The 17,031-nt window shown below is 43.9% G+C and overlaps 2 protein-coding genes across 6 annotated transcripts in view; both read right to left on the reverse strand.

Moving 5' to 3' along the window:
- The window catches only part of SAMD4A (sterile alpha motif domain containing 4A), a 216,338-nt gene that overhangs the window by 14,365 nt on the left and 184,942 nt on the right, over positions 1 to 17,031 (reverse strand). For all 5 annotated transcript variants that reach the window (XM_075065793.1, XM_075065794.1, XM_075065792.1 and 2 more), the window contains 4 exons: positions 14,710 to 14,795; positions 7,298 to 7,416; positions 1,007 to 1,208; positions 150 to 276 (listed from right to left, as the gene is read on the reverse strand). In XM_075065793.1, coding sequence (XP_074921894.1) covers positions 150 to 276; positions 1,007 to 1,208; positions 7,298 to 7,416; positions 14,710 to 14,795 — 534 coding nt within the window. The remainder of the gene's footprint in view (positions 1 to 149; positions 277 to 1,006; positions 1,209 to 7,297; positions 7,417 to 14,709; positions 14,796 to 17,031) is intronic.
- Positions 12,047 to 17,031, reverse strand: part of CGRRF1 (cell growth regulator with ring finger domain 1) — a 241,739-nt gene continuing 236,754 nt past the window's right edge. Inside the window, exon 7 of the transcript XR_012655854.1 lies at positions 12,047 to 12,061. The gene's annotated coding sequence lies outside the window, so the exon portion shown is untranslated. The remainder of the gene's footprint in view (positions 12,062 to 17,031) is intronic.

Below are 17,031 nucleotides of genomic sequence, written 5' to 3' on the forward strand. Positions count from 1 at the left end.
AGAAAGCTTTCTATAAGCACCCAAGAATGTATGGTGACAGTTGAGGCTAAGCATTTGTAGGCAGGGTTCACTAGTGCAGCTATTTCAATATACTGTACTCTCAGATGACAAGGGGATGAATAAGCAAAAGACAAATTACTTCTTCCTACCTGGCTGCTGAAACATCAGCATGGTCTGTGGGGATGTGTGGACAGGCAGGGAACGCGTCCTCTGCACTGAGCTATGGGTCCGGCTTGGCATGCTGTTACTACCCCCAGGGTTTGCGAACCAGAGATTCTATGGGAAACAAACACACCAACGATACTGTAAAACAAATGCCAGTGCCATGCTAATGTAAGACAGTCTGGGTGTGTTAAAAACCTCAGCATGGTCTGTATGCTAATACTTTCCTGATCTCCCCAGTCTTGCACCCTCTAGTCACTAGGTCACCCTCTCCCTGCGAAGGGCTTTTTCTGTGAGTGACATTTACTCTCTGAGGGATGTATTTATAAAAAACCCTTGGCTCATTTCTCTTCCTCCATCCCTCTCTGAAGCCTGATTTGTCCCTCTCTCCCAGCTCTCCTTGTCCCTTTTCAGTACCCCGCTACACTGAAAAGAACAAAAACAGGAAATGCCTGCAGACTGTTCTCACTGGGTTCGCGTGTAAAATAGAGTATCCAGACACATCAGTCAGATGAGGAAAATCAGAAAAATCATTCCATGCTAACCTTAGCAAAGAGCTGATTAACGTGTTTTCTTTAGTAGCAGTTTTCTCTTCAGCCATTGGGAAGTAAATAGCTACATTTGGACCAATCCCTTGTCATGTATATGGGCCTGACCCTGCTAAGTCCTGTAAGCCACCCACATCTGATGAAACTGGCAATCAGGGGTGCTCAGCATCTTGTCAGATCAAACCCAAAGTATTTCTCAGCAGGCACAAAAAAATATAGACCCTCCCCTGCAGCTAACAATCGTCCTGCAGCACTGGTGGTCTGACATGCAACAACACAGACAGACAGACACACACCTGTCTTCCTTGTTTCAAGATGGTTGGGTTGGCAGCTGCGCTGCGTTGTGCAGCACCTAGGAGTCCACTGGGGCCCAGCAGACCCAGCCGGGTAGGGGGGAGATTCCGTGAGGGAATCTGGAACTGGCGCGGGTTCCGCCTGCCCATTCCTGCACCGACAGATCCAGCTGTTGGTAAGGAGTTCGACTGGCCAAAGCCTCGACTGGAAAGAGGAAAAAATAACAGGTCTGAACATTCAGAATCTTACCTTTTAAAATGCAAGCATGAGCTGTCTTCTAAATACTTTAAGAATATATTCAAATGGCATGTGGTTAGTAGTGATTAAAGATGGGTTTGGAAATCAGCACAGCCTAACGAGCTTTAGCCTTGACCCTTCTCCCACTAAAATCAATGGAAAAACTCATACTGACTTCAGTGGACAGGGCTCTCTAATGCTAAATTAGCCGAAGTGTCTTACCGAGGATCGCCACAAGTGGGAACAGAATTGCTTTCATTGGATTCAGAGGGCAGCTGCACATGTAAGCCCTGTGGCTAGCATTAAACTTTGGTTTAGCCCCTTGAGGCCCTATCCTGCTTACCATACTCCTGTGAGTCAAAGCAGAGTCCGTGGAGAGAGGCAGGAAGGATTTGCTTGATGATGGCTGGTGAGATGTAAATGACCTTTTAAGTGCTAAACAGGGAGAAATCCAGACACTTAGCCTGGAGAAGTATATGGATTCTGGCGGTGCCCTGGGGGTTTTGGTATATTCTCCAGAATCTCAGTTTGCACTGATATACCGGCACTCGGCAATCCGTGGCTTGCAAGCCCCATGCAGCCTTCTCAAGATGCCTGTGCTGCTCTGCATTTCCCACAGTGACAAAGAAGGGTCCTAAGCTGATTCTGGGTTCCTCTGTGACCTATATTTGCTTCCTAGTTTTCTCTTCTCTTGTGGCTCTTTACCTACTCAGGACTTGATGCTGTGAGTTGCTGAGCGCCTTTGCCTCCGATGAAATGAGAGTTGACAGTGCTGAGTGTGGTGTATGGAAAACAAAGTTAAAATTATAAGCCATCACTTTAATTTTTAAGGGTTTCCTGGTCCGGTTTGCAGGCTAGAGGGCTCTGTAGGGAAGCACCAAGCACGCAGATCTGTCAGAGTCAGTTTGCAAGAAGGCAGCCTAGAGCAAGTGAAGTGAGTTGTGCCTCTGTGTTAGGGAGCAGCCTGCTTTCTCTCTCTCTGTTTTTGGTTCTTGGGTGTTACCGCTCTAAATTCTAAGAAATAAAGTAGTGTTATGTTGCAACCATCCAGCACAAGTATTTTATGTTTTTAACCTAATTTCTCTGTGTGCATGGTGTGAACATAACACTCAGTATCTCAAGCTTCGGGTCCACAGGGCCAGATCCAAGCCTCTTTGAAGCCTCTTGCATTCCTGCTTGTTTCTGGTGTGTCCATGTTTTTCCTTTCTTTGGCTTACATAAGGCTTTAATTTCCCTCATTTCTATATTTGGTTATGTATTAGGAGTCTGAGGTTTACATTTTTGGTTTATTTGGCTGGTTTAAAATTTGCTCATTTTAAATGAAAACTTAAAAAAAAAAAAGAGAGGGAAAGAGAGAGAAAAGAAATGATGAACGTAGACAACTTCTGCACAAAATGAGACACAGGTATTGCACCTGGTATCAAATCTTCCTGTGGACTGTTTGTGCTTGTGTGGGTGACAATCGTTAGAAAAGGACTTGTCAGTCTCAAAGGCTCTATCCACACTAAGATGTCCAACTGCATTAATACCTCCCGAGCAAGAGTCTGGTTTAAACAGTTCTTTAGAATAGTGCTAACACAGTTTGAAAAACCAGAGTAAATCGGGCCAGAAAGTTTGCAGATCTCTTAGCCCATTTGGTTGTGAAAAGCACTTTCTCTGTAAACCAGTACGATGCAGTCTTGGTTGGGTTGGCAGCCTGACGCTAATGGAGATGGGGAGAAAGTGGATAACAAACGTTACCTGCTTAGAACCAGATTCCTATCTCAGTTACAGCAGTTTGAATCCAGAGTAACTTCACTGAAGTCAGAAGATCAGTGGCTGCTCCTTAGACTATGTGTAACCACACAGAGTCAAGATGGGTTGTTTTTCTAAAAGATCTGCTCTAGTTCAAACAGGAATTATTCTGGGGAAGTTCCCTGGCCTCTGTTATGCAGGAGGTCAGACTAGATGATCACAGTGGTCCCTTCTGGTCTGAGAATCCATGAATAAAAGTTCCCATGACAAGTCGGGTTCATGATTCTGACTCTCAGGGCCTGCTTCTCATCTCCCTGATTTGGATAATACACTAGTGTTAGTTACTTCACTGATTTTAGCAGAGTTATTCTTGATTTGCACAGGGGAAGGGAGTGACCAATCAGGCCCTTAAATCTCATTCACTCACCTCCCCCCACATGTATGGCAGTAGCAACAGCCCAATAAACTCAATTTTTTTACTTAGGGGTAACGGGGCATGATGATGAAAGTGAGGGGTGGTCTGCACAACAGATGTACGAGGAGTGGAATTTGTTTTCATTTGCCACGTGAAAAACAAGTGTTTGCAGATTCAGTTTTTCCCACAATTTGATGGCGCTAGCATGGAGGTATTTTGCAGTAGTGAAGTTGAGGGAATTTTGGTTAATGTGTCTTTTAAACACGTCTTTAGCGGCAGGTCATTCTTGGGTTGTAATTAGGACATTTTACCCATTTCTATGTAACACTGTTGGTTACTGGTATGCCACACTGCAACAACACACAAAGCAACAGCACCAAAAATATAGAAGAACCGTTTGATCCCACAGAACAAATAGATCATGCAGATTTCACTGCAGTGTAAAGTCTTCCTGGTGTTCTTGCCCAATTGTTTTAAATGATTACACAAAGAGACGGGTAGTTTTGCTGTGATACTTATTATTTACCTGCTGATGTTTGAAACATGACAAATTTAGTTGGGGATTGGTCTTGCTTTGAGCAGGGGGCTGGACTAGAAGTCCTCCTGAGGTCCCTTCCAACCCTGATATTCTATGAGTCTATGAAATGAGAGTACCTATTTGGAGATTAACAACTCTTATCACTTGTGCAGTTCCTGTATCGCCCTGCCCCTTCTCCAACCCTTGACGTTTCAACTCACCTTCCTCTTAGCCCTAATCTCTCCTGCCTGTACATGCTATAGTGAACAAGGCTTAAAAAATAATACGATTATGTGGTCCAGACCAGTATAAATCTACCCATCATGACACACAACCAAGTTTCTTTAAACCTCATGCAGGAAGTGATTTTGCCATTATACCTATGGAACTTCGTGAAAGGCAGAGCTGCACCATTGCATTCTTAGCCTGCAGCTTCACCCAGACTGGAAGAGCAAAGGAAGTCCAAGAAAATGACACACTTGATCTAGATCAGCAAGGGTGAATTTCCCGCCTTCCAGTCTCGGTCGATACCCCACTTATGCCTTATTTTGAGCATTTAGCCATGACATTAGGTGGCACACCTGCTGTATGCTGCTGTTCTGCACAGGGGTGAATTTCACCCTACATGAAGTGTTTCCTGCTAAGTGGTTCTCTAGCCATGGCGCTAGTCTGCGGTGTAGTGCTTCTCCAGTCACAGTGGAGGAGCAAGTCTCAGTGTTCAAGCAGTGAAGATTCCAGTCATTTGTAGCCCCCTACAGGGCCCTCCTGAGGTCTTCTGATCAACTAATCTAAACAAGACCAAGACCCTTGCTGCCCCCTTGTTGATTGCTTTTTCTGGTGTCTATCCAACAGTGATTTAATCGGCAGATGACACCAAAACTGGAGGGGCAGCAAACACAGGCGAGAAAACCAAACTGCAGAGAGGGACAATGCTGTTATTTCTTTTTAACAGGGTTGTCGATTAATCACAGTTAACTCATGCGATTAACCAAACAAAATTAGTCGTGATTAAAAAAATTAATTGTGATTAATCGCACTGTTAAACAATAGAATACCAATTGAAATGTATTAAATGTTTTGCATGTTTTTTTACATTTTCAAATATCTGATTTCTATTTACAAATAAATAACTGGAGATATACCAATCTCCTAGAACTGGAAGGGACCTTGAAAGGTCATTGAGTCCAGCCCCTTGCCTTCACTAGGCAGGACTAATTTTTACCCCAGATACCTATGTGGCCCCCTCAAGGATTGAACTCACAACTCTGGGTTTAGCAGGCCAATGCTCAAACCACTGAGCTATAGTGCTCACTTTAGACTATTTTTTATTACAAATATTTGTACTGTAAAATTATAAACAGAAGAATTAGTATTTTTCAATTCTCTTCATACAAATACTGTAGTGTAATCTCTTTATCACAAAAGTGCAACTTACAAACTTATTTTTTTGTTACATAACTGCACTCAAAATCAAAACTATGTAAAACTTTAGCCCCCACAAGTCCACTCGGTCCTACTTCTTGTTCAGCCAATCACTAAGACAAACACATTTGTAGGAGATAATGTTGCCCTCTTCTTACTCATAATGCCACCTGAAAGTGAGAACAGGCATTTGCCTGGCACTTTTGTAGCTGGCATTGCAAGGTATTTACGCGCCAGATATGCTAAACATTCATATGTCCCTTCATGCTTCAGCCACCATTCCAGAGGACATGCTTCCATGCCATTGACGCTTGTTAAAAAAATAATGCATTAATTAAATTTGTGACTGAACTCCTTGGGGGAGAATTGTATGTCTTCTGCGCTGTTTTACCTGCATTCTGCCATATATTTTGTGCTATGGCCCTCTCGGATGACAACCCAGCACATGGTGTTCGAGTTAAGAACACTTTCACTGCAGATTTGACAAAATGCAAAGAAAGTACCAATGTGAGATTTCTAAAGATAGCTACAGCGCTTGACCCAAGGTTTAAGAATCAGAAGTACCTTCCAAAATCTGAGAGGGACAAGGTGTGGAGCATGGTGTCAGAAGTCTTAACAGAGCACAGTCAGATGTGGAAAATGAACTACCAAAAAAGAAAATCAACTTTCTGCTGGTGGCATCTGACTCAGATGATGAAAATGAACATCGTCAGTCTGCTCTGTTTTGGATTCTTATCGAGCAGAATCCATCATCAGCATGGAAGCATGTCCTCTGGAATGGTGGGCGAAGCATGAAGGGACATATGAATCTTTACCGCATCTGGCACATAAATATCTTGTGATGCCAGCTACAACAGTGTCATGCAAACTCCTGTTCTCACTTTCTTCTTAAACAAGGAGTGGACAGTATTATCTCCTGCAAAGGTAAACAAGCTTGTTTGTCTGAGTGATTGGCTGAACAAGTAGGACTGAGTGGACTTGTAGGCTCTAAAGTTTTACATATTTTTTTTTAGTGCAGTTACTTTATTGCACGTAATACTACATTTGCAAGTTCAACTTTCATGAAAAAGAGATTGCACTACAATACCTGTATTAAGTGATTGAAAAATACTATTTCTTTTTTCTCTTTTTTACAGTGCAAATATTTGTAAATATAAAGTGAGCACTGTATACTTTGTAGTCTGTGTTGTAAATGAAATCAACATATTTGAAAATGTAGAAAACATCCAAAATATTTAAATAAATGGTATTCTAATATCGTTTAACAGAGCAATTAATCGTGCGATTAATTTTTTTAAATCACTTGACAGCCCTACTTTTTAATCTTTTCAAGTGCTCCAATTACTGTGGGGAAAGTGTAGGCTTGGGAGATGGGCAGGTCAATCAGAATCCCCAATTTAAGGAGGAAGCCACATAGAGGAAGGACTGTCTTGTTGGTAAGCTACCAAAGTGGGACTCAGGAAATCTGGGTTCAAATCTCAGCACAGTCACAGGCAGCTTTTGTCACCTGGGGCAAGTCACTGAATCTCTCTAGACTTAGGTCACCATCTGTAAAATGGGACAATGGTACGTTTTACCCACCCTTTGGTTTTGTCTGTTAATACTGTAAGCTCTTTGGGGCAGGGACTGTCTCTCTGTTTAACATCTAGCACAATGGAGCCCTGATCTGAGCTGGAACCTCAAGTTGCTAGTATAATGCCAATCAGAGCTAATAACTAACAACAGGACCCACTGCTCTAAAGTGACATTTGAGAGCTGCCCGTGACATACAGAATTAAAACAGAATAAGGTGAAATATCCCAGCCCTGCCTGCACTCGAGATAACTGGCTTCATGAATCAGACGCATCGACAGTTCCAGTTAGCACAGTGTGAATGTGAGTGTAATTATCCCCTTTGGTGTAGTCTTGTCCAAGATACCAACCCGCAAAGTACAATCATTGCATCAGAGAGATGAAATCCCAACGTACTTTCTTTGCTGCCGATATCCTGATATGTCTAGAAGGGATTTCCGAGGGAAAGACCTGAAGAGTTTTTGCACCTGCTGTTTCCATGACAACAATCTTTTCTTCTGTGTCTCTGTAAATGCCTGCCCCCCAAAAAAAAGGAATTAAAAAAAAGGTAAACATCTTATGGATGATGCAGTTGGGTATAAAAATAAAGAAAACAACAGGCAGTTAACATGCACCCAAAGTAGAGAGCTGAGCGAGCCAAGCTTCAGGCTGCAAACACACAGAAGCCCTGAATGGCAGGTTTAACTCCTAGAAGAATTGGCTCAGCCTATTGCACTTTTGAAAAAGACAAACTGAGCACCAGGCAGTTTCCTAAGCGTAGCTCTTTCCAATTAAATTTTAAGAGCAAAGATCCTGCTGTGCCTGGGTGTTAAGGATCCCATGACACTTCCTGAAAGAAAACAGGTTTCCCTGGAGTCCTGGGTTCTAATTTCTGCTCTCGCCATCACTGTGAGGCATGCTATACTACTGCCTGGCTGCCCACAACCCCTACAATTCAGCGGTACTGTGTATGTGTGAAATGCTGTGGGTTCGCCAGGATGACAGATACATAAAGGTCCGATACAATTATTATTATTTTTTCTACGTCATTATGGATGCCATAATGCACAACACTTAGGTGATGCTACAAAAAAATCCTACTGATACTACAAAGTCAATTCTTTTTACTTCTTTTACTAACTTTTAATCAAAATTCATATTATTTAAAAAACAGAAAAATTAGCAAAGTACTGAAAGTTGCCTATGAAAAGAAATTCAGTTATATTGGGGCTTAGGGACAGATAATGGTCATAATTATTTCATGAGGGTTCCTTCTGACCTTGAAGTCTATGATTCAGATCACAGTATGTATATAAAATTCCCTGAGTGCTCAGTTTATTGATAAATGAATGCTCCTGATCGTTTAATAGCTATGCTCTGTTGAGTAACTTGCATTTTCATCCCCCAGTGCAGACCCTAAAATTTTCAAGAAATCTCCAAAAATAAACACAAACATCCGAGTTCTTTAAAAACAAACACCCAACCTTTTAAAGTAAGTGTTCATGAAAGGTGCTGGCTTGACAGCCCTGGGAACTGATGGCTTCTGGCTCAGGTACTCAACAGGTCCAGTGTTAGCGTTTTGCAGCACAACATTCCATATGCTGTCCTGACAGCATGCCTTGGCTGGACCTGGAGGGATCTTCTCCCATGATAACAACAGAGCAAAATCCTCAATCTCCTTATTGACGGGAGCTCCCGGCCAGAACCAACTGCAGTGGTTTCTGAGGAGTGGACACTTGTTTCCCAAGAAATGGATTGAGACCTTCCATTTATTTTCCATTCCATTTGAGGTTTTTATACCACAGTCTATTTCACTGAGACCAAAGTGCCTTGAGATTATAATGGCATTTGGTGCTACTGCCCCAGGTTGGAGTTAACTTGAGCTTGGCAGTGGAAGTCCCCTTACTCCACCTACCAATGTCCTGAGCCATCTGGGCCCCAGGAGCTCCCAACACATTATTATGTGACTGTTTTCATGTGCATGCCCCACGACAGCAAGAGATCGACAGACAGTTATTAACTACAATAAATATATTTATGGGCAGCTTAACCAATACTACATGAGCCATTTTCATGTTATCCTTTTGACTGTTACATTTAACGATCAATCTACTTACCTTGCATCCCAGTGATATTAACATATTCTTACATAACGCAAATGAAAAACATTGTAGACATGTTGCTGCGGAGCAACTCACTTTAGCTCTGGTTGGAAACCAATGAAACACTGTTCGCTTTGGGAATACATGACTCAATCAATGTTTTCTCTCCAGTGTCTCAGATTCTGACCTCTTTTCAATTCTATCTAGAGAGAACTGGGCTGGGTTTCATTCCTGGCTCTGTCACTGACCTTGCTGGGGACCTCTGGCAAGTCAGTTTGCCTCTATGCCTCAGTTTGCCCAACTGCAAAATGGGGATAAAGATACCTCCTTTGTTTTGAAATCTATGGCAGAAAAGTGCTAGCTAAACAAGAGCTAAGTAGTGTTATTACCTGTCACACACCCATCACCACGGGATCTGAGCAAGAAGCCTATCCAAGATTTACCTGCATAAATCACTCCCCCTCCGGCAGCTAAGACTATGCCCCTCCCTTCCCAATCCCTTCACTGGCTTCCTCTCACATGGCACATCAAGCTCAAGCATCCAGTCCTCATCTTCCAGGCTCCCCGTTTATATCTATTCTCTCATGACTTCCTGCTCCCTCAGAAGTACTCCACATTACCTTCAGGAGTACCGGGCACCATTTCCAACCCTGGTCCCACCCCATACCTCAGAGACCAGGATACATTATGGAATCAATGTTCTCATCCCTCCAACCGGCGAGGAGCCAAATGTCACAAGCCATTCCACAGCTCCCACTCTAGCTGTTACAGCGATGGCTCCGGAGTGTCCGGTCATTTGCCAGGGCTACCAAGATGGTGACTTGCCACACGGAATCTCACAAAAACCAGTTACTACCTTTCGGTTAACTGTTGTTACAGACGTCCATTCCAACGTAGGTGTTTGCGCATCCCAAGTGCAGCTGCCGGAATTTTTTCCCTTCGTGGTATCCGATGCCTGGGCTCTAGTGCCCTCTGGTGTTGCACACTCATAGCACTGGTATAAAGAGCCCTGCCGACCCTGCTCCCCTTCAGTTTCTTCTTGCTGACCACCTCTGACAGAGGGTGGGTTTTGGAATGGACATGTGCAACGCATCTCAAACAACAACAGCTACAGAAAGGTTAGTAACTGTTTCTTCTTCTTGTGCTTGTACATGCCCATTCCAATGTAAGTGACTCACAACAAGTGCCACGGAGGTGGGTTCAGAGATCAAGGGCAGGCTAAATGTAACGCCACCCGGCTGAAGCCGGCATCATCTCTAGCCTGCTGTGTAATGGCATAGTGCATTGTGAACCAATGACCAGGTTGTTCTCCTGCAGATGTCCTGGATTGGAACTTGTGCTAAAAAAGCAGCAGCGGAGGCTTGAGACCTTGTAGAGTGAGCTGTTAAGCGAGCAAGTGGTGAGATGTTCGCGAGGTTGTAACACGCCCTGATGCACCAAGTGATCCACAATGAGATTCTCCACGCAGAAATGGGGAGAATCTTTCATTCTTTCCACTATCAACACCTAAGTGGATCCGCAGAATGCTTTGGTCCTTTGTATGTAGAAGGCCAGGGTCCTGGCATATATCCAACGAGTGGAATATCCTCCCTGTTTGCATGTGGTTGCAGGTAGAACACTGGCAGAAAGATTGCTGGACTGCAATGGAATGGTGAGACAACTTTTGAAAGGAATGAGGGGGTGGTCACAACTGGACTTTGTCTTTAAAAAAGACCGTATATGGAGGTTCCAAAGTGTTTCTTCTTGGGGACCAGGGAAGATGATCAGCACCAAGAGTTCCGGGTTGTTGGAGGTGCACTCTGCACTGAGGCTGGGGTACTCAGTGCCAAGTCCGAGTGCAGCTCCAAGGCTGATCTTAAGGCTGTCTCCAAGAGGACCTTCAAACGTGCAGCATGGTTCAGTCCTGCTTATTCTGGGGCTTAAAATCCCTGCAAATTTGGCGGTGATCTTTCCTGTGAGCTTCCCCTTGAGGCAGCTTGAGTGAGGGTTGCTCAAAGGCACAGACTTACTGCACGAAATGCAGAGCTTGAAACCAGCTGACCGACGCAAGCCCCGGCAGTGGGATGGTGGACCACTCTGCTATCTAAGAGCAGAGGTGTCCAAACTAATGACACTAACTACTAAAAATGACCCAAACTATTTACACTGCATTTGTCGGAAAACCACTAAGAGAACGATTGCCTAAGTGATGAGGAGTTCCAGCCGCCGTAACAGGCGGTAAGAAGGAACTGAAGGAGAGCAGAATCGACAGGGCCCTTTATATCTGAGTTATGAGCGTGCGGCACCAGAGGGCACTAGAGCTGACCCAAGAGTTACCACTGGGGGAAAAATTTCCAGCAGCTGTGCTTGGGGTGGGCACCTATATTGGAATGGACATGTGCAAGCACTCGAAGAAGGAGGTATGTGTCTGAAGTATGAGGGGAAGGGAACTGCCCTTTTCCTCTCAAGGTCTCCAGCTGAAATCAAGCTTTGTGACTGAAAACTGTCCACAATCTGATGGCGGTGAAGTAGCAAATGTGACATGAGTTTGGTGCTCTCTCCCTAGCTCCCTGGGGACCAGTGTCTACCAAAAACCCCACCACTGTGACAGCTGGCAGTCATTGGCACCTTGGTGGGCAGTCTCAACCCTCCAAGAGCTGAACGGAGATGAAGAGTGAACTATCCTCTCTCCCATAAAAGGTGGTCTTTCCAGGGGAAGGTTTAGCCACACTGGCTGGGTGGTGTGGGGAATTGTGCACAGCCACTGCCTGTGCTGGGTGTGGTCAGAGGGTAAAAAGAGGTCTGCAGTCTCTCTGCCTCTCATTCCTGCACCTTTCACATTCTACATTTTATGTGTAATATGCAAGGAAAAATCTGGGGCTTCATAAGGCATGGAGCATCTATCCCCTTCCACCCCTACTTTGCCTGGGAGGAAATGCTGTTCCACTTAAGACATTTCTTGAAAATACCAACAAGCACTTCCCTTATACTATTGCAGCCAGAGCAGTGTAACACTGTTTATATCACCCAGAAAATGAGTTTGGAGTTGCATCCTCCTGTGCAGCTGGGATGTGACCAGCCAGAATCACATTTCAAAGGCCTAGTCACATTCTAATCAAAGCCTGATCTTTCTTTCTTAGTGATTTTGTTAATCTCAGAAGGAAAAGACTAGGCTAGGATGGATGCAGTTCATAAAGCTGCATTGACTTCAAGACTCATCATGAAGCAATCAAGGGGAAAAAAATCTTGCTATGTCTGGAAATACTTGAAGAACTAGAGTGAAAGGAGCTTTTCATGTGATCTCCGTGAACCTGGACTTAGGTGGAAGAGGTCTTTGTACACTCACATACTAGAAGCTTTGGTTACATTTAAACCATGTGACTGGCTCAGACAGAACTACTGCTGAGGTGGGAAAGCAAACTAACCACTCACTTCATAGTAAAATTAGATTTCCCAGTGCAGCTGCTGTATATTTCAAGTGGCAAACTGTACGTTGACAATGTATGCTGACAGTTCACTACCATTCACTGAAAACTCTTGGCAAACTTGTAACTATTGTGGACAGAAGCATTCTGGGAGAATAATGTTTGTTTTTTTAAACCATGAATGTCAGTGACTTCCCTTCAGAGCTGGAAATCTCTGTCTTTGTCCCAGATTCAGGAAAACCCTTCAGAGATTCCAGGCCACAACAGACCATTGTGATCATCTTGTCTGACCTCCAGTATATCACAGGCCACAGAACTTCTTCAGAATAATGCCCTTTGAATTAGAGAATATCTTTTTAAAAAAATTCAATCTTAATTTAAAAATTACCAGTGATGGAGATTCCTCCATGGCCCTTGATAAATTGTTCCAATGGTTAATTACCCTAAGCAGATACTTAGTGCTTTCCTGAATCAGAGCCTTTGTGAGGATGGGAAATGCCCAAGAATCAGCAGAGAGCTCTATTATTTAGGCAATAGCTTCTCACATGGTCACAGTAAACTGGAGGATTCAGAACTCTGTAATTTAATCCTTTTTTCTCCTAGCATACTGCATATACCTATGTTTACAGCAGTCAATGTACTTTTGCCAAAATGCTGCCACTCCTTTTCCTGTTGGATAGTACAGATTTCTTAGTGATTCTAGACTCCACTTTTATACACAAGTGACCATGTAAAGACAGTGTAAACTATAGATCTTTTGACACTGGAAAACATTTACCGATCCATCCAGATCTCAGATGTATGTCCATGTAATGCCATGAATCTTGCAAGATCAGGTGCAGCAGATATGTATACAAGGTACTCCTGGCGGAATGCTGCACTACTGCGCACATGAAGAATTAATGTCTCCCGCAGATTTTTTTTTCCTCTGTAGAATGTAGATTCTGCTGGAGAGGCACTGCAGTTACACCTTTCGCCCACCAGAGGCTGCTATGGCACCAGAAGAGATGGCAGTTAGCCAGAGAGGCTGCTTTCCTCACAGTGGGGTCAGGAGAGGAGGCACCAGACGGACAGCGTGGGGCACGCAGGGCTGCTGGGGGATCACAGACTGGGGTTCAGAAGAGCTAGTGGGGCACAGACTTGGATGCAGGCTCAGGAGCTAGTGGGGTGATTGCATTGAGCCAGGGGCTAGATGGGAGGTGGGCTGAAGGGCCACATGGGACAGAGGGTAGAGGGGGGCTGCAGGGACACACGGGGATAAGAGATGTGTCTGACTGAATGGGAAAGGTTAGGGGTCAGCCACGGTCTGCATGAGGGAGGCTCCCCAACTCCCTATCACTCTCCCCCCAAAAAACTGCCCCATACTTCTCCCACCCACACCCAATAACCCTCCAGGTTCACTCCAGGCTCCTTCCCTCTCCTGCAGCTCCTCTGTTACTCCTGAATCCCCCCAAGCCTTTGCACTGCTTCTGAGGGGTGCAGGAAACACAGTTCTGTATTGCAGTTTAGATGAATTACTCAGAGTTCTGGATTCATATGCCTAGTAAGGAATCTATTTGTCAAAAAAATTTTTCCTGAATCTTTTTTTCCCCCGTCTGTATTGTTACAGACATACTAGATGACAGGTATTTGAAATAAATTACCAAAATAACTGAAACTGGTGTGATTATATTGTGTTATTCTGACATACAAAATACACAGAATTTTAAAATATTCTGCACAGAATTTTTAATTTTTTTGGCACAGAATTCCCCCAGGAGTAACAAGTGCAGCAGGAACTTGGTACATATAAGGGGATAAATATACACAGCACAGTTTGTGCCCTAGATCTATGGCATATGGAGCTCAAAATATGTTTCAGTCACCCTGAAGGACACGTGGTAATATATTTTTTAGAGAAAGTTACAGTGGAAAATAAAAATCCATAAACAAGCAGCTTTCAGGAAGAGGCACACAGAATGGTAGGTGCCGAATCACAGAATGTTTGCTACAAAATAGAAGCTGGAAATGCTGAATGACAGTTTAGTCTCTCTGCTAGAAACCCCATGCGCATTCATCCTGGGTTTTTCTGTCATCCAGCTGTTGATCATAATGTCACAAGCACCATGAATTTCTCAATTCCAGTTCTTTGATGTTGTACAGGGACAAAGTGACCTACCCTTCTGTGCACCACATTGCATTTACACTCTGCCGCAGTCTGAATTACTATTAATATCCCCAAAAATATTTGTGTTAGAAACCAAAATGTTTACATAAACAGAAACTTTGGAAACAGTTTCTAAGCAATGAGAACAACAGTTTTATAAGATCTGACACAACTCACCTCATGAATTAGACATTTGTCTATGAGCTGTAAATAGGAACTTATATTCTCCTCATCAGGTCTGGAAACTAAAAGTTGTGTACATACTGCAAACAAACAAACAAAAAAAAAGGACAGCTAGCAAAACACATGGTGACCAGGAAACGGGACTGAAATCAATGTGCTGTTTTTAAGAATGGTCTTGAATTTCCATTACAATTGTCTGAAATGAGTCATCAATGGACCACTTGTGTATAAAGACACCCTTTTACAATTCCAGCCATGCCAATCTATATTTAGCCATTTATATCTTCTCTCAGTTACATTGCTGTAAATCCAGAGTAACTCCATTAGCGTTATATTTGTGCAAATCAGCAGGAACAGAGTAGGATCTGGTTCCCCCTATCTTATCCTATTCTCACATGTGAAAGGCACTGTCACACAAAGAGTGTGGTGTTAAAATCAATTGCTTCCAGGGTCAAATTGTGGTCTCGCTGAAGTCAATGACAAAATTCCCACTGATTTGACTGACAGCAAGATTTTGAAATAACGCCACAAAAGTGTGTGCAAATTAACGTACACAATAAGACAGTGTCTGCATTGGGGGAATTTACCAAAACACTCCCACCCATTCTAACCCTGGCTCAACTGAACTGGTGTTAAAGTCCATAGGAGCTGCAGAATTCGAACTGCATATTAGTTCAAGCTGCTGGAAAGCAAGCATAATCAAAACAATTGATTATGCTTGCTTTCCAGCAGCTTGAACTAATATGCAGTTCTCTACATTATGGCTTCCATCAATTTTAACCCTCGTGGTGACCACTACATTTCCCCAGTTTTCAGGGAAGGCCTGGGAGTGTGCCTCCTAACAATGCCATTTCCCCAACTTCTACTGATAAATCTCCGTACCACTCAACTTCATGCATTATGGAGGTGCTGGTCATGGCACCAGAGTTAGCAGTGAGGTCTGATATGGGCTTAAAATGGGGCATAAAGAATCATTTTTCTCAAAGTAGGTGGTCAATCAGTGTGAAATGACACACTGGGCTCAATTTTCTGCCCTTTGACATTTCCATGTAATTTGTATTTTGTTTCTATTCATACATTTTAAACAGAAAGTGCTGGAAAGGGACTGGGGCTGACATTTCTCCATGGAACTCTGACCCCTATTTTTTTTTTAATAGACTACCCCGCTGCCCCCCATTACCAAGCTACTCCATTCCCCACCCAGCAAGCTGCTACACAGAACAGTCCCCACTCCGTGTTGGGAGTGGGCAGACTGAATTACCCAGGAGTGGTGAAGCTCTGGGTAAGTTATGCAGGTCCTCCCAAATGAGTGTGAAGAGAACCTTTCTAGCACCCCATCACGTGCTCCGTATACACCACTTTTATTATAGAAAAGCTATTTCAGGAACAATTTAGAGATGTTTACATGGTTCAAAAATGAGGCTGAATGGACTCCCCCATCCCTCGTAGATATTCTTTTAAATCATTCCTCAGTTCTAGAAACTAATTTTGGTTTGTACTGACCATAGCAGGTCAAATTCTCTGCTGGTATAAATGGGCAAAATGCTGTTGAAGTCAATGAAGCCATTACACCAGCAAGGATTTTGCCTGGTATGATTGTTCCTCCTGTATTTCAAAGTGCAGTGACAGTGGTGGGGCAGGGACACACAGAGGCCAGGGGGCCGGGACAGGCAGAGACCATGGGTAGCACTCCTACAGGAGCTCAGACTGCTCGAGCAATCTGCTTTAAGGCCCCAGTTCAGCAAAGCACTTAAGCATGTACAGTCAGGGCCCAAGACATAAGGAAAGTGTTTTTAAAAACCCAACCCTCCACAACTTTCACATTAAAGAATGCCAGTCCCAGGCGCTCTCTCTCTATCCGTGTCACATGATCATGGAGCTAAAGGAAGCAACTGCTCTGTACGTGCACTGCCTCGTACTGCAAGTTGGGGCTATAAAAAACTCCACAGGTATATGCTGGGACCGGTGAGCAGCAGGGGACAAGGGCTGTCAACGAGAGCAAGCAGCCAGCCCGAAGGTAACCCCAGAGCAGCCACTCGATTCTAGGATAGTGCACCACAGAGAGAAAGATCCTTCCACGGGCTTTAAAAAATAATAGTTCACAGTCAAACGCTAAAGGCTCATTCTGATTCAAACTTCCAACATACAGGTCTCTCGCAACTTACGCGCATTTAACATGCGCGATTTCAGCTTTACGCTGAAAGGCCTGGAGTCTGGGAGGGGGCGTAGACTCAAGTAGAAGAGGCATGGCCTCAAGATTTAAAGGTCCTGGGGCACCAGCTGTGGCTGGGAGTCCCAGGGCCTTTAAATTACCCA

Source organism: Chelonoidis abingdonii, chromosome 4 (genome assembly GCF_003597395.2).
Source record: "Chelonoidis abingdonii isolate Lonesome George chromosome 4, CheloAbing_2.0, whole genome shotgun sequence".
NCBI classification, from domain to species: Eukaryota; Metazoa; Chordata; order Testudines; family Testudinidae; genus Chelonoidis; species Chelonoidis abingdonii.